Genomic DNA, 18,743 nt, shown 5'->3' on the forward strand with positions numbered 1-18,743 from the left:
TGCTCCTACAGGGTTTATGGGGTCCTTGTGGGGTCCTTGTGGGGCTATGGGGTCTCTATGGAGCTCGTATAGGGCTGTGGGGTCCCTGTAGGGTCCCTGTGGGGTTATGGGGTCCCTATGGAGCTCCTATAGGGTTATGGGGTCCCTATGGGGTCTGTGGGGTTATGGGGTCCCTATGGGGTCCCTGTGGGGTTATGGGGTCCCTGTGGAGCTCCTATAGGGTTATGGGGTCCCTATGGGGTCTGTGGGGTTATGGGGTCCCTATGGAGCTCCTATAGGGTTATGGGGTCCCTATGGGGTTATGGGGTCAGTGGGGTCCCAATGGGGTCCCTGTGGCATTATGGGGTCTCTATGCGGTCTATGGAGCTCCAATAGGGTTATGGGGTCCCTATGGGGTCCCTGTGGGGTTATGGGGTCCCTATGGAGCTCCAATAGGGTTATGGGGTCCCTATGGGGTCTGTGGGGTTATGGGATCCCTGGGGAGCTCCTATAGGGTTATGGGGTCCCTATGGGGTCCCTATGGGGTTATGGGGTCAGTGGGGTCCCAATGGGGTCCCCGTGGCATTATGGGGTCTCTATGGAGTCTATGGAGCTCCAATAGGGTTATGGGGTCCCTATGGGGTCTGTGGGTTATGGGGTCTCTATGGAGCTCCTATAGGGTTATGGGGTCCCTATGGGGTCTGTGGGGTTATGGGATCCCTGGGGAGCTCCTATAGGGTTATGGGGTCCCTATGGGGTCTGTGGGGTTATGGGGTCTCTATGGAGCTCCTATAGGGTTATGGGGTCCCTATGGGGTCTGTGGGGTTATGGGATCCCTGGGGAGCTCCTATAGGGTTATGGGGTCCCTATGGGGTCTGTGGGGTTATGGGATCCCTGGGGAGCTCCTATAGGGTTATGGGGTCCCTATGGGGTCTGTGGGGTTATGGGATCCCTGGGGAGCTCCTATAGGGTTATGGGGTCCCTATGGGGTCTGTGGGGTTATGGGGTCTCTATGGAGCTCCTATAGGGTTATGGGTCCCTATGGGGTCTGTGGGGTTATGGGATCCCTGGGGAGCTCCTATAGGGCTGTGGGGTCCCTGTAGGGTCCCTGTGGGGTTATGGGGTGAGGATGAAGATGAAGGTGGGGATGAAGATGAGGATGAAGCTGAAGGTGGGGATGAAGATGAGGATGAGGGTGGGGCCGAAGACGATGAAGATGAAGATGGGGATGGAGATGAAGGTGGGGATGAAGATGAGGATGAAGATGAGGATGAAGGTGGGGATGGGGATGAAGATGAGGATGAAGGTGGGGATGGGGATGAAGATGAGGATGAAGGTGGGGATGAAGATGAGGATGAAGGTGGGGATGGGGATGAAGATGAGGATGAAGGTGGGGCTGAAGATGAGGATGAAGGTGGGGATGGGGATGAAGATGAGGATGAAGGTGGGGATGAAGATGAGGATGAAGGTGGGGATGGGGATGAAGATGAGGATGAAGGTGGGGATGGGGATGAAGATGAGGATGAAGATGAGGATGAAGATGAGGATGAAGATGAGGATGAAGGTGGGGATGGGGATGAAGATGAGGATGAAGGTGGGGATGAAGATGAGGATGAAGGTGGGGATGGGGATGAAGATGAGGATGAAGGTGGGGATGGGGATGAAGATGAGGATGAAGATGAGGATGAAGATGAGGATGAGATGAGGATGAAGGTGGGGATGGGGATGAAGATGAGGATGAAGGTGGGGATGAAGATGAGGATGAAGGTGGGGATGGGGATGAAGATGAGGATGAAGCTGAAGGTGGGGCTGAAGATGAGGATGAAGGTGGGGATGAAGATGAGGATGAAGGTGGGGATGGGGATGAAGATGGGGATGAAGCTGAAGGTGGGGATGAAGATGAGGATGAAGGTGGGGATGGGGATGAAGATGGGGATGAAGATGAGGACGAAGGTGGGGATGAAGATGAGGACGAAGGTGGGGCCGAAGACGACGAAGCTGAAGGCGAGGCCGAAGCAGAACCAGGCGCCGCCCCGGCGCTGGGCCCACAGCCCTTTATTTCCGGCTCAGAAGCCCCCAGTCACAGCCAGCGCCCCCCGGTGGCGACGACGACGACGACGACGACGATGACGATGGCGCCGAAGGCTCGGCGTGCGGCGGCGCTGCTGGTGACGAAGGTGACGCCGGGGGCTCGGCGCGCGATCCAGGCCGAGTAGGAGCTGACCCGGGTGTAAACGCCGGGCCGGTTCGGTACCCGCGCAGCCCTCGCCCCAGCTCACGATGCCGACCAGAACCCAGCGCCGCCCCCACGGGCAAACAAGGGGCCGCCGGAATCGCCCTGCGTGTGGGGAGGGGGGACGGTCACTGCTGGGGGGGGGGACATAGGGACACGTGGGGGGGACATAGGGACACGTAGGGACACATTGGGGCACATAGGGACGCATAGGGACGCATAGGGACACATGGGGACACATGGGGACACATGGGGACACATGGGGACACATGGGGACATGTGGGGATAAGTTGGGACACATTGGGACGCATTGGGACACATAGGGACACATGGGGACACATAGGGACACATAGGGACACATAGGGATGCATTGGGACACATGGGGACACGTAGGGACACATTGGGACACATAGGGACACATTGGGACCCATAGGGATGCATTGGGACACATAGGGATGCATTGGGACACGTAGGGACACATAGGGATGCATTGGGACACATAGGGATGCATTGGGACACGTAGGGACACATAGGGACACGTAGGGACACATTGGGACCCATAGGGACACATAGGGATGCATTGGGACACATAGGGACACATAGGGACACGTAGGGACACATTGGGACCCATAGGGACACATAGGGATGCATTGGGACACGTAGGGACACATAGGGACACGTAGGGACACATTGGGACCCATAGGGACACATAGGGATGCATTGGGACACGTAGGGACACATAGGGACACGTAGGGACACATTGGGATACATTGGGACGCATAGGGACACGTAGGGACACGTAGGGACACGTAGGGACAGATTGGGACAGACTGGGACATGTGGGGATAAGTTGGGACCCATAGGGACACATTGGGACACATAGGGACACATTGGGACACGTGGGGACACATAGGGACACATAGGGACACATGGGGACACGTAGGGACACATAGGGACACATAGGGACACGTAGGGACACATAGGGACACATAGGGACACATTGGGACCCATAGGGACCCATAGGGACACATAGGGACACATAGGGACACATTGGGACCCATAGGGACCCCATCACCCCCCAACCCCCCCCACCCCTGACCTCTGACCTTCGCCCCCTGACCTCGCAGGTGTCCCTGAGGCCCTGCGGATACCCGGCGCACACCACAGCCCCATAGGGACCCCATCACCCCATAGGGACCCCATAGGGACCCCATATCCCCCATAGGGACCCCATCACCCCATATTGAGACCCCATCACCCCATAGGGACCCCATCACCCCATATTGAGACCCCATAGGGACCCCATATCCCCCATAGGGACCCATCACCCCATATTGAGACCCCATCACCCCATAGGGACCCCATAGGGACCCCATATCCCCCATAGGGACCCCATTACCCCATATTGAGACCCCATAGGGACCCCATCACCCCATAGGGACCCCATATCCCCCAACCCCCCCCACCCCTGACCTCTGACCTTCGCCCCCTGACCTCGCAGGTGTCCCTGAGGCCCTGCGGATACCCGGCGCACACCACAGCCCCATAGGGACCCCATCACCCCATAGGGACCCCATCACCCCATACTGAGACCCCATAGGGACCCCATATCTCCCATAGGGACCCCATCACCCCATATTGAGACCCCATCACCCCATATTGAGACCCCATAGGGACCCCATATCCCCATAGGGACCCATCACCCCATATTGAGACCCCATCACCCCATAGGGACCCCATAGGGACCCCATATCCCCCATAGGGACCCCATCACCCCAAATTGAGACCCCATCACCCCATACTGAGACCCCATAGGGACCCCATATCCCCCATAGGGACCCCATTACCCCACACCCCTCCAACCCCCCCCCCACCCTGACCTCTGACCTTCGCCCCCTGACCTTGCAGGTGTCCCTGAGGCCCTGCGGATACCCGGCGCACACCATGTCATCCCGGACCCGGCGCGGCGGCAGCGCGTTTCCCATCTCGGTGCCGTAAAGCCGACGGCACAGCGCCTGCGCCATCAGCGGCACCGCCACCTCCTGCAGCCGCCGCGGGGCCGGCAGGTCCTCTGCGCCACACGTCAGCCCCGCGCCGAGCCGCGCCGCGCCCGGACGCTGACCCGCAGCCATGCCGTACGGAAGCCGCGGGGACCCAAAACTCCCGTACGGAAGCCGCGGGGACCCAAACCTCCCGTACGGAAGCCGCGGGGACCCAAACCTCCCGTACGGAAGCCGCGGGGACCCAAAACTCCCGTACGGAAGCCGCGGGGACCCAAAACTCCCGTACGGAAGCCGCGGGGACCCAAACCTCCCGTACGGACCCGCGGGGACCCAAAACTCCCGTACGGACCCGCGGGGACCCAAAACTCCCGTACGGAAGCCGCGGGGACCCAAAACTCCCGTACGGAAGCCGCGGGGACCCAAACCTCCCGTACGGACCCGCGGGGACGCGGAGAGACGCGGAGGGACCCGTAGGGACGCGGAGGGACCCCATAGAGAAGCATAGAGAAACCCATAGAGAACCATAGAGACAGCATAGAGAGACCCATAGAGACCCATAGAGAAGCATAGAGACCCATAGAGACCCATAGAGAAGCATAGAGACCCATAGTAGAGACCCATAGAGAAGCATAGAGACCCATAGAGGACCCATAGGACCCATAGAGACCCATAGAGACCCATAGAGACCCATAGGGACACATAGAGACACATAGACCATAGGGACCCATAGGGACCCATAGAGACCCTAAGACATAGAGACCTAGGCCATAACTAGAGACCCATAGGGACACATAGAGACACAGAGACCCATAGAGACCCATAGGGACCCATAGAGACCCATAGAGACCCATAGGGACACATAGAGACCCCATAGAGACCCATAGAGACGCGTAGGGACCCATAGGGACACATAGGGACCCCATAGAGACCCATAGAGAAACATAGGGACCCATAGGGACCCATAGAGACCCATAGGGACCCACAGAACCCCACAGAGCCTCACAGAGACCCCACAGAACCCCATAGAGACCCCACAAAGCCCCACAGAGACCCCACAGAACCCCACAGAGCCCCACAGAGTCCCACAGAACCCCCCCAGAACCCTCAGAACCCCCCAGAACCCCCCCAGAACCCTCAGAACCCCACAGAACCCCCCAGAACCCCAGAGACCCCCAGAACCCCCCCAGAACCCTCAGAACCCCCAGAACCCCAGAGACCCCCAGAACCCCCAGAACCCTCAGAACCCCCAGAACCCCCCCCCAGAACCCCCCAGAACCCTCAGAACCCCCCCAGAACCCCCCCCAGAACCCTCAGAACCCCACAGAAACCCCAGAACCCCTCAGAACCCCACAGAACCCCCCAGAACCCCCCCCCAGAGCCCCCCCCAGAACCCTCAGAACCCCCCCAGAACCCTCAGAACCCCACAGAACCCCACAGAACCCCAGAGACCCCCCAGAACCCCACAGAACCCCACAGATACCTCACAGAACCCCCATAACCCACAGAACCCCACAGAGCCCCGTAAAACCCCACAGAACCCCATAGAACCCCACAGAGCCCCATAGAGACCCCCAGAACCCCCCAGAACCCCACAGAGACCCACAGAGCCCATAGAAACCCATAGAACCATCCAGAACCCCACAGAACCCCACAGAGACCCCACAGAACCCCCCAGAACCCTCAGAACCCCCCAGAACCCCATAGAACCCCACAGAGCCCCATAGAACCCCACAGAACCCCCCAGAGCCCCACAGAGACCCATAGAGCCCCATAGAACTGCACAGAACCCCACAGAGCCCCACAGAGCCCCACAGAGCCCCACAGAGACCCCACAGAACCCCACAGAGCCCCATAGAGACCCCACAGAGACCCCACAGAGACCCCACAGAACCCCCCAGAACCCCATAGAGACCCCACAGAACCCCATAGAGCCCCATAGAGCCCCATAGAGCCCCATAGAGACCCATAGGGACCCATAGAGACCCCACAGAGACCCCACAGAGACCCCACAGAACCCCCATAGAGACCCATAGAGACCCATAGGGACCCATAGGGACCCCACAGAGCCCCACAGAGCCCCACAGAGCCCCACAGAGCCCCCCAGAGCCCCACAGAGCCCCATAGAGACCCCACAGATCCCTACAGATCCCCATAGAGACCCCACAGATCCCTACAGATCCCCATAGAGCCCCACAGAGCCCCATAGAGACCCACAGATTCCCACAGAGCCCCATAGAGCCCCATAGAGACCCCACAGAACCCCATAGAGCCCCATAGAGACCCCACAGAGACCCATAGAGCCCCATAGAGACCCCACAGAACCCATAGAGCCCCATAGAGCCCCATAGAGACCCATAGAGACCCATAGGGACCCCACAGAGACCCCACAGAGACCCCACAGAACCCCATAGAGCCCCATAGAGACCCATAGGGACCCATAGGGACCCCACAGAGCCCCACAGAGCCCCACAGAGCCCCATAGAGACCCACAGATCCCCCAGATCCCCATAGAGACCCCACAGATCCCTCAGATCCCCATAGAGACCCACAGATCCCTACAGATCCCCATAGAGCCCCACAGAGCCCCATAGAGACCCCACAGATCCCACAGAGCCCCATAGAGCCCCATAGAGACCCACAGAACCCATAGACCCCATAGAGACCCCCACAGAGACCCCATAGAGCCCCATAGAGACCCCACAGAACCCCATAGAGCCCCATAGAGCCCCATAGAGACCCATAGAGACCCATAGGGACCCCACAGAGACCCCACAGAGACCCCACAGAACCCCATAGAGCCCCATAGAGACCCATAGGGACCCATAGGGACCCCACAGAGCCCACAGAGCCCCACAGAGCCCCATAGAGACCCCACAGATCCCCCAGATCCCCATAGAGCCCCACAGAGCCCATAGAGACCCCATAAAGACCACAAGACCCCACAGAGCCCCACAAAGACCCCACAGAGCCCCATAGAGACCCCACAGATTCCCACAGAGCCCCATAGAGACCCACAGAGACCCCATAGAGCCCCATAGAGACCCCACAGAACCCCATAGAGCCCCATAGAGCCCCATAGAGACCCATAGGGACCCATAGGGACCCACAGAGACCCCACAGAGACCCCACAGAACCCCATAGAGCCCATAGAGCCCCATAGAGACCCATAGAGACCCATAGAGACCCACAGGGACCCATAGGGACCCCACAGAGCCCCACAGAGCCCCCCAGAGCCCCACAGAGCCCCATAGAGACCCCACAGATCCCCCCAGAGCCCCATAGAGACCCCACAGAGACCCCACAGATCCCTACAGATCCCCATAGAGCCCCACAGAGCCCCATAGAGACTCCCATAAAGACCCCACAGAGACCCCACAGAGCCCCATAGAGACCCCACAGAGCCCCATAGAGACCCCATAAAGACCCCACAGAGCCCCATAGAGACCCCACAGATTCCCACAGAGCCCCATAGAGACCCCCATAGAGACCCCATAGAGCCCCATAGAGACCCCACAGAACCCCATAGAGCCCCATAGAGCCCCATAGAGACCCATAGGGACCCATAGGGACCCCACAGAGACCCCACAGAACCCCATAGAGCCCCATAGAGACCATAGGGACCCATAGGGACCCATAGGGACCCCACAGAGCCCCACAGAGCCCCACAGAGCCCATAGAGCCCCACAGAGCCCCATAGAGACCCCACAGAACCCCATAGAGCCCCATAGAGCCCCATAGAGACCCATAGGGACCCATAGGGACCCATAGGGACCCCACAGAGCCCCACAGAGCCCCATAGAGACCCCACAGAACCCCCCAGAGCCCCATAGAGACCCCACAGAACCCATAGAGCCCCATAGAGCCCCATAGAGACCCAAGGCCCATAGAGACCCATAGAGACCCATAGAGACCCATAGGGACCCATAGGGACCCCACAGAGACCCACAGAACCTCCCCAGAACCCCCCAGAACCTCCCCAGAACCCCCCCAGAACCCCAGAACCCCCCAGAACCCCAGAACCCCCAGAACCCCCCAGAACCCCACCCAGAACCCCCAGAACCCCTCCAAACCCTCAGAACCCCATAAAACCCCATAAAACCCCACAGAACCACCCAGAACCCCCCCCAGAACCCCCCCAGCCCCTCTCTCACCTCCTTCCCCGATGTCCCCCCACCCGGTGGCCACACATCGGGTCCCGGCAGGGAAATTCAACGTGGGGCTGGGCAAACAGACGGGGGCGACGGCGGCCCCATAAGCGACGGGCCGGGCCAACTGGGCCAAGGCGATGTCACCGCTGGTGGCCTCCCCAGCGTAGGCCGGGTGGGGCAGCAGGCGGTCCAATGGGACGGTTCTGTTGGGACCCCGAGGTCCAGACAGCTCCTGGACCCCCAGCAGCACCGAGTATTTCCGGGGGTCCAGGCTCCTGGGGGAGGGGGAGGCAAGAGGGTCCCGTTGGGTTCTGTTGGGTCCCGGTGGGTTCTGTTGGGTACCGGTGGGTCCCATTGGGTCCCATTGGGTTCTGTTGGGTACCGGTGGGTTCTGTTGGGTCCCATTGGGTTCTGTTGGGTCCCATTGGGTCCCATTGGGTTCTGTTGGCCACCGGTGGGTTCTGTTGGCCACCATTGGGTCCCATTGGGTTCTGTTGGGTACCGGTGGGTCCCATTGGGTCCCATTGGGTTCTGTTGGGTACCGGTGGGTTCTGTTGGGTCCCATTGGGTTCTGTTGGGTCCCATTGGGTCCCATTGGGTTCTGTTGGCCACCGGTGGGTTCTGTTGGCCACCATTGGGTCCCATTGGGTTCTGTTGGCCACCATTGGGTCCCATTGGGTTCTGTTGGCCACCATTGGGTCCCATTGGGTCCCATTGGGTTCTGTTGGGTACCGGTGGGTTCTGTTGGGTCCCATTGGGTTCTGTTGGGTACCGGTGGGTTCTGTTGGGTACCGGTGGGTTCTGTTGGGTACCATTGGGTTCTGTTGGGTCCCATTGGGTTCTGTTGGGTACCGGTGGGTCCCGTTGGGTCCCATTGGGTCCCATTGGGTTCTGTTGGGTCCCATTGGGTTCTGTTGGGTACCGGTGGGTCCCGTTGGGTCCCATTGGGTCCCATTGGGTTCTGTTGGGTCCCATTGGGTTCTGTTGGGTACCGGTGGGTCCCGTTGGGTCCCATTGGGTCCCATTGGGTTCTGTTGGGTCCCATTGGGTTCTGTTGGGTACCGGTGGGTCCCATTGGGTCCCATTGGGTTCTGTTGGGTCCCATTGGGTTCTGTTGGGTACCGGTGGGTCCCATTGGGTCCCATTGGGTCCCATTGGGTTCTGTTGGGTCCCATTGGGTTCTGTTGGCCACCATTGGGTCCCATTGGGTTCTGTTGGGTTCTGTTGGGTACCGGTGGGTCCCATTGGGTACCAGTGGGTCCCATTGGGTTCTGTTGGGTCCCATTGGGTCCCATTGGGTTCTGTTGGCCACCGGTGGGTTCTGTTGGCCACCATTGTGTCCCATTGGGTTCTGTTGGGTTCTGGTGGGTCCCACTGGGTCCCATTGCGTTCTGTTGGCCACCGGTGGGTTCTGTTGGGTCCCATTGGGTCCCACTGGGTCCCATTGCGTTCTGTTGGGTACTGGTGGGTTCTGTTGGGTCCCATTGGGTCCCATTCGGTTCTGTTGGCCACCATAGAACCACACAGAGACCCATAGAGACCCATAGGGACCCATAGGGACCCATAGAGACCCATAGAGCCCCATAGGGACCCATAGAGACCCATAGAGACCCATAGGGACCCATAGAGACCCATAGAGCCCCATAGGGACCCATAGAGACCCATAGAGCCCCATAGGGACCCATAGAGACCCATAGAGACCCATAGGGACCCATAGAGACCCATAGAGACCCATAGGGACCCATAGAGACCCATTTGGACCCATAGAGACCCATAGGGACCCATAGGGACCCATAGAGACCCATTTGGACCCATAGAGACCCATAGGGACCCATAGAGACCAATAGAGACCCCATAGAGACCCATAGAGACCCCATAGAGACCCCATAGAGCCCCATAGGGACCCATAGGGACCTATAGGGACCCATAGAGACCCATAAGGACCCATAGGTACCCATAGAGACCCATAGAGACCCATAGGGACCCCGCAGAGACCCATAGAGACCCATAGGGACCCATTGGACCCCACAGAGCCCCACTGACTCCATAGAGCCCCATAGAGCCCCATAGAGACCCCATAGAGACCCATAGAGACCCCCATAGATTTCCCGTAGAGACCCATAGAGACCCATAGAGACCCTTAGGGACCCACAGAGACCCATAGGGACCCCATAGGGACCCATAGAGACCCCAGAGAGACCCATAGAGACCCATAGGGACCCATAGAGACCCCATAGAAACCCATAGAGACCCATAGAGACCCCCATAGATTTCCCATAGAGACCTATAGAGACCCATAGAGACCCATAGAGACCCCATGGAGGCCCATAGAGCCCCATAGAGACCCATAGAGATCCACAGAGACCCCGTAGAGACCCATAGAGACCCATAGAGACCCATAGAAACCCATAGGGACCCACAGAGACCCATAGAGACCCATAGGGACCCATAGAGACCCATAGAGACCCATAGAGACCCCATAGATTTCCCATAGAGACCCATAGGGACCCCATAGAGACCCATAGAGACCCATAGATTTCCCATAGAGCCCCCTAGAGCCCCACAGAACCCCATAGAGCCCCATAGAGACCCCCCCAAAGCCCCACAGAGCCCCACAACCACCCCCCCCCCCCCCCCATTTCCCCCCATTTCCCCACTCACCCTTGGAAGCAGTGGGCGGCCGTCAGCACCCACTGTGGGGCCACGAGGGAAACCCCACAGATGTGGGTCCCGTCCCTCTGCAGGCTGCCCTGCCACGGCCACTGCCCCGCAACGGCGTCCTCGCCCCCCACATTGCGCCGAGAGCCCACCGCCATGGGGCGGCCGCAGGCTGGGGGGACACGGGGGTGGGGGGTGTGGGGGGCGGAGGGGTTAGGGGGGGATCTGTGGGGTCTCTGGGGGGGATATGTGGGGATCTGTGGGGATCTGTGGTGTCTCTATGGGGATCTGTGGGGGTCTCTGGGGGGGATATGTGGGGATCTGTGGGGTCTCTATGGGGCTCTGTGGGGATCTGTGGGGATCTGTGGGGTCTCTATGGGGCTCTGTGGGGCTCTGGGGGACTCTGGGGGGGTCTCTGTGGGGATCTGTGGGGATCCGTGGGGCTCAATGGGGTCTCTATGGGGGTCTCTATGGGGCTCTGGGGGGATCTGTGGGGATCTGTGGGGATCTGTGGGGTCACTGTGGGGTCTTTATGGGGGTCTCTATGGGGCTCTGTGGGGATCTATGGGGCTCTGTGGGGCTCTGTGGGGATCTATGGGGATCTGTGGGTCTCTGTGGGGTTCTATGGGGATCTGTGGGGCTCTGTGGGGTCTCTATGGGGATCTGTGGGGATCTGTGGGGATCTGTGGTGTCTCTATGGGGCTCCGTGGGGTCTCTGTGGGGATCTGTGGGGCTCTATGGGGCTCTGTGGGGTCTCTATGGGGGTCTCTATGGGGCTCTGTGGGGATCTATGGGGTCTCTATGGGTCTCTGTGGGGTCTCTATGGGTCTCTGTGGGGATCTGTGGGGTCTTTATGGGGTCTCTGTGGGGATCTGTGGGGTCTCTATGGGGCTCTATGGGGATCTGTGGGGCTCTGGGGCGTCTCTGTGGGGCTCAATGGGGTCTCTATGGGGGTCTCTATGGGGCTCTGGGGGGATCTGTGGGGTCTCTGTGGGGATCTGTGGGGATCTATGGGGTCTCTATGGGGCTCTGTGGGGCCTCTGTGGGGTCTTTATGGGGGTCTCTATGGGGCTCTGTGGGGTCGCTATAGGGATCTGTGGGGCTCAATGGGGCTCTGGGGGGATCTGTGGGGTCTCTATGGGGCTCTGTGGGGATCTGTGGGGTTCTGTGGGGTCTCTATGGGGCTCTATGGGGATCTGTGGGGCTCTGGGGGGCTCTGGGGGGATCTGTGGGGTCTCTGTGGGGCTCTGGGGGGATCTGTGGGGTCTCTATGGGGCGCTATGGGGTCTCTATACGGGCGCTATGGGGCAGTTATGGTGCTATGGGTCTCTAAGTGGCGCTATGGGGCAGTTACGGGGTGCTATGGGGCAGCTATGGGGCAGTTACGGGGCGCTATGGGGCAGCTATGGGGCGCTATGGGGCAGCTATGGGGCAGTTGCGGGGTGCTATGGGGCAGCTATGGGGCGCTATGGGGCAGCTATGGGGCAGCTATGGGGCAGCTATAGGGCGCTATGGGGCAGCTATGGGGCGCTATGGGGCAGCTATGGGGCAGCTATAGGGCGCTATGGGGCAGCTATGGGGCAGCTATGGGGCAGCTATGGGGCGCTATGGGGCAGCTACGGGGCGCTATGGGGCAGTTACGGGGCGCTATGGGGCAGCTACGGGGCGCTATGGGGCAGTTACAGGGCGCTATGGGGCAGCTATGGGGCAGCTATGGGGCGCTATGGGGCGCTATGGGGCAGCTATGGGGCGCTATGGGGCGCTATGGGGCAGCTATGGGGCGCTATGGGGCGCTATGGGGCAGCTATGGGGCGGCTATGGGGCTCACCTGGCTGCTCCCCTGTCAGCTCCGACGCCTTCACTGCAGGGGGTGAATGGGGGTGGGGTCACAGTGGGACCCACAGCCCCAAATCCCCCAAACCCCCCATCGCCCCCCGACCCCAAACCCCCATCACCCCCCAAACCCCCATCGCCCCACAACCCCACAACCCCCCATTGTCCCACAACCCCCCATCGCCCCCTGACCCCAAACCCCCCCATCACCCACAACCCCCCATTGCCCCACAACCCCCCATTGCCCCCCAACCCCAAACCCCCCCATCGCCCCACAACCCCCCATTGCCCCCCATATCCCAAACCCCCCAACCCCAAACCCCCCATCACCCCCTGACCCCCCCTCGCCCCCCAACCCCCCATCGCCCCCCAACCCCCCATTGCCCCCCATATCCCAACCCCCCCCATCGCCCCACAACCCCCCATCGCCCCCGACCCCCCATTGCCCCCCAACCCCCCATCGCCCCCTGACCCCAAACCCCCCCCATTGCCCCCCAATCCCCCATCGCCCCCCAATCCCCCATCGCCCCCCAACCCCCCATTGCCCCACAACCCCCCATTGCCCCCCAACCCCCATCGCCCCCTGACCCCAAACCCCCCAATGTCCCCCAACCCCCCATTGCCCCCCATATCCCAAACCCCCCAACCCCAAACCCCCCATCACTCCCAACCCCCCCCATTGCCCCCCAACCCCCCATTGCCCCCCAACCCCCCATCGCCCCCTGACCCCAACCCCCCCATTGCCCCCCATATCCCAACCCCCCCCCCCACCGTTGGGTCCCACTGGGTTCTGTTGGCCACCATAGAAACACACAGAGCCCCATAACCCATAGGGACCCATAGGGACCCCATAGAGACCCATGGCCACCCCAATAGGACCCATAGAGACCCAAACCACCCATAGGGACCCATAGAGACCCATGGCCATAGACCCCAGAACCACAGAACCCACAGAGACCCATAGGGACCCATAGAACCCATAGAGACCCATAGAGACCCATAGGGACCCCATAGGGAAACATAGGGACCCATAGAGACCCATAGGGACCCACCATAGAGACCCATAGGGACCCCATAGAGACCCATAGGGACCCCATAGGACCCACAGAGACCCATAGAGACCCATAGGGACCCATAGGACCCCATAGAGACCCATAGAGACCCATAGGGACCCATAGAGACCCATAGGACCCATAGAGACCCATAGGGACCCACAGAGACCCACAGGACCCATAGAGACCCATAGAGACCCACAGAGACCCATAGGGACCCCATAGAGACCCATAGAGACCCATAGAGACCCATAGAGGACCCATAGGGACCCATAGGGACCCATAGGGACCAAGACCCATAGAGACCCATAGAGACCCATAGGGACCCATAGGACCCATAGAGACCCATAGAGACCCATAGGGACCCATAGGGACCCACAGAGACCCACAGAGACCCATAGGGACCCATAGGGACCCATAGAGACCCATAGAGACCCATAGGACCCATAGGGACCCATAGGGACCCATAGGACCCATAGGACCCATAGGGACCCATAGAGACCCATAGGACCCATAGGGACCCACAGAGACCCACAGAACCCATAGGGACCCATAGGGACCCATAGAGACCCCATAGAGACCCATAGGGACCCATAGGGACCCATAGAACCCATAGAGACCCATAGAGACCCATAGGACCCATAGGGACCCATAGGGACCCATAGGGACCCATAGAGACCCATAGGGACCCATAGGGACCCATAGGGACCCATAGGGACCCATAGAGACCCATAGGGACCCATAGAGACCCATAGGACCCACAGAGACCCATAGAGACCCATAGAGACCCATAGAGACCCCACAGAGACCCATAGAGACCCAGAGACCCCATAGAGACCCATAGAGACCCATAGAGACCCATAGAGACCCATAGAGACCCATAGGGACCCCATAGGGACCCATAGAGACCCATAGGGACCCATAGAGACCCATAGAGACCCATACAGACCCATAGGGACCCCATAGAGACCCATAGAGACCCATAGAGACCCATAGGGACCCCATAGCGACCCATAGGGACCCATAGAGACCCATAGAGACCCATAGACCCATAACCCAACCCCCCGATTTCCCCCCAACCCTCCCAACCCCAAAGGCCCCAACCCCCATTCCCCCCAAAGACCCAAACTTCCCATTGCCCCACAAACCCACCAAACCCCCATTGCACCCCAATCAAGACCCCAAACGCCAAACCCCCCCATAGCCCCAAAATCCCAAAGACCCATATTACCCCAAAACCCCAAATCCCCCCATTTACACCCAAACCCCAAAACCCCCCCATTGCCAAAATCCCAAACCCCAACCCCCCATTGCCCCAAACCCAACCCCCATTTACCCCAAATCCCATTGCCCCCCAAATTCCAACCCCAAACCCCAAACCCCCCATTGCCCCCAAAATCCCAAACCCAAAACCCCCCCATTGCCCCCAAAACCCAATGCCCCCATTACCCCAAACCCCCCATTGCCCCCCAAATTCCAAACCCCAAACGCCAAACCCCCCCATTGCCCCCAAAATCCCAAAACCCCAAACTCCCCCATTTACCCCAAAACCCCAAATCCCCCCATTTACACCCAAACCCCAAAACCCCCCCATTGCCCCCAAAATCCCAAACCCCAAACCCCCCCATTGCCCCCAAAACCCCAAATCCCCCCATTTACCCCAAATCCCCCCATTGCCCCCCAAATTCCAAACCCCAAACCCCAAATCCCCCCATTGCCCCCAAAACCCCAAATCCCAGACCCCAGATCTGCCTCCCTCCCCCCCCACTGTCCGGCTGTGACCCTTCGCTATGGGGCGCTATGGGGCTCAATGTCCCCATTTGCCCCATAAATGTGGGGCTGCCCCGTAGCATCCCCATGTGCTCAGCGCTGCCCCATAGATCTGAGCCTGCCCCATAGATGTGGGGCTGCCCCATAGCATCCTCACTACCCCATAGATCTGAGGCTGCCCCATAGATGTGGGGCTGCCCCATAGCATCACCGTGTCCCCAGCGCCGCCCCATAGATCTGATCCTGCCCCATAGATCTGATCCTGCCCCACAGCATCCCCACATGCCCAGAGCTGCCCCATAGATGTGGGGCTGCCCCATAGCATCCTCACTACCCCATAGATCTGATCCTGCCCCATAGCATCCCCACACACCCAGAGCTGCCCCATAGATGTGGGGCTGCCCCATAGCATCCTCACTACCCCATAGATCTGATCCTGCCCCATAGATCTGATCCTGCCCCATAGCATCTTCACTACCCCATAGATCTGAGGCTGCCCCATAGATCTGAGGCTGCCCCATAGCATCCCCACACACCCAGAGCTGCCCCATAGCATCCTCACTACCCCATAGATCTGATCCTGCCCCATAGATCTGATCCTGCCCCATAGATCTGATCCTGCCCCACATCACCCCCACACGCCCGGCGCTGCCCCACAGACGTAGGGCTGTCCCACATCTCCCCCCCCCCCCCCTCCCCTTCCTCCCCCCAAACCGCAGCTCTGCTCTGCCCCACACTTATGGGGCAGCCCCACACCCACCCGTGTCCGCGCCGTGCTGCCAGCCGCCCCCATCGCAGTGGGGCAGTGGGGCGGATTTCGGGATGAGGAAGAGGAGGAGGAGGAGGAGGAGGAGGAGGATGAAGGCGATGTGTGGGGCGCCCATGGGATCCCAGCCACGGTCGGCCCCACCGATCTCGCCCCACATTTATGGGGCGGAGATCCGTGGGGCGGAGCCCGGAGTCACCCAACGGGTTCCCCCCCCGCCGCCCCCACTTATGGGGTCAGCATAGGGACAGCCTCAATGGGGTGAAATGTGGGGCGGGGGTCCCGACGCCCTTCCCTCGGCCCCATAAGCGCCGCCCCACAGCTGCAGGGGAGGGTGGGGGGAACCCGAACTTCTGGGGTTGACGCCCCAACGCAACGGGGCAGCGACGTGTCCCGACAGGGACTTGTGGGGTGGGACCCATAAGTGTGGGGTGGGGACCCACAAGTGTGGGGTGGGGACCCGTAAGCGTGGGGTGGGAGGCAAAAGTGTGGGGTTGGGGGGGGGGTCACAAGTGTGGGGTGGGTGGGGGGCCCTAAGTGTGGGGTGGGACCCATAAATGTGGGGTGGGGGGTCCTAAGTGTGGGGTGGGACCCACAAGTGTGGGGTGGGGGGTCCTAAGTGTGGGGTGGGACCCACAAGTGTGGGGTGAGGGGTCCTAAGTGTGGGGTGGGACCCACAAGTGTGGGGTGGGGGGGGGTCCTAAGTGTGGGGTGGGACCCACAAGTGTGGGGTGGGGACCCGTAAGCGTGGGGTGGGAGGCAAAAGTGTGGGGTTGGGGGGGGTCACAAGTGTGGGGTGGGTGGGGGGTCCTAAGTGTGGGGTGGGACCCACAAGTGTGGGGTGGGGGGTCTTAAGTGTGGGGTGGGACCCACAAGTGTGGGGTGGGAGGCAAAAGTGTGGGGTTGGGGGGGGGGGCCCACAAGTGTGGGGTGGGGGGTCCTAAGTGTGGGGTGGGACCCACAAGTGTGGGGTGGGGGGTCCTAAGTGTGGGGTGGGACCCACAAGTGTGGGGTGAGGGGTCCTAAGTGTGGGGTGGGACCCACAAGTGTGGGGTGGGAGGCAAAAGTGTGGGGTTGGGGGGGGGGGGGCCCACAAGTGTGGGGTGGGGGGTCCTAAGTGTGGGGTGGGACCCACAAGTGTGGGGTGGGGGGTCTTAAGTGTGGGGTGGGACCCACAAGTGTGGGGTGGGGGGTCTTAAGTGTGGGGTGGGACCCACAAGTGTGGGGTGGGGACGCGTAAGCGTGGGGTGGGAGGCAAAAGTGTGGGTTGGGGGGGGGGCCCACAAGTGTGGGGTGGGTGGGGGGGTCCTAAGTGTGGGGTGGGACCCACAAGTGTGGGGTGGGTGGGGGGTCTTAAGTGTGGGGTGGGACCCACAAGTGTGGGGTGGGGTGCAAAAGTGGGGATTGAGACCCCCAAGTGTGGGGTGGAGGGGGGCACAGACCCCATAGTGACCCACAGGGCCCCACCTGGACCCACAGGGCCCCACAGAGCCCCATAGAGCCCCACAGAGACCCCAAGACCCCATGGAGCCCCACAGAGCCCCACAGAGACCCCAAGACCCCATGGAGCCCCACAGAGCCCCATAGAACCCCATAGAGACCTCACAGAAACCCACAGAGCCCCACAGAGAATCATAGAGCCCCACAGTGCCCCATAGCGCCCCATAGAGCCCCACAGAGAATCATAGAGCCCCACAGTGCCCCATAGCGCCCCATAGAGCCCCATAGAGTCCCATAGAGACCCATAGGGGACCCACAGTGCCCCATACAAACCCCACAGAGCCCCATAGAACCCCATAGTGCCCCATAGTGCCCCACAGAGCCCCATTGAGACCCACAGAGCCCCATAAGAGCCCCACAGTGCCCCACAGAGACGCACAGAACCCCACAGAGAATCAAAGAGCCCCATAGGGGACCCGCAGAGCCCCATAGAGCCCCCATAGGACCCCATAGAGACCCACAGAGCCCCATAGCTCCCCATAGAACCCCATAGATCCCCATAGCTCCCATAGAACCCCATAGAGACCCACAGGGCCCCATAGGGCCCCACAGAACCCCATAGAACCCCATAGCTCCCCATAGAACCCCATAGAGCCCCATAGCTCCCCACAGAACCCCATAGCTCCCCACGGAGCCCCATAGCTCCCCATAGAGCCCCACGGAGCCCCATAGAACCCCATGGAATCCCATAGATCCCCATAGAACCCCATAGAGCCCCATAGCTCCCCACAGAACCCCATAGATCTCCATAGCTCCCCATAGAGCCCCATAGCTCCCCATAGATCCCCATAGAGCCCCACA

The 18,743-nt window shown here is 60.6% G+C and overlaps 1 protein-coding gene across 1 annotated transcript; it reads right to left on the minus strand.

Moving 5' to 3' along the window:
* Positions 1-1,995: 1,995 nt before the first annotated feature.
* On the minus strand, positions 1,996-16,785 carry LOC146542022 (polyserase-2-like). Its single transcript, XM_085215069.1, is given in 8 exon segments — positions 1,996-2,230; positions 2,232-2,299; positions 2,302-2,317; positions 4,114-4,764; positions 8,347-8,638; positions 11,025-11,193; positions 12,850-12,882; positions 16,437-16,785. Coding segments are annotated over 8 exon segments (1,566 nt in total). The 5' UTR covers positions 16,603-16,785; the 3' UTR covers positions 1,996-2,059.
* Between the last annotated feature and the right edge of the window lie 1,958 nt (positions 16,786-18,743).

Source organism: Meleagris gallopavo, unplaced genomic scaffold (assembly GCF_905368555.1).
Source record: "Meleagris gallopavo unplaced genomic scaffold, MGAL_WU_HG_1.1 scaffold_3, whole genome shotgun sequence".
Taxonomy (NCBI): domain Eukaryota; kingdom Metazoa; phylum Chordata; class Aves; order Galliformes; family Phasianidae; genus Meleagris; species Meleagris gallopavo.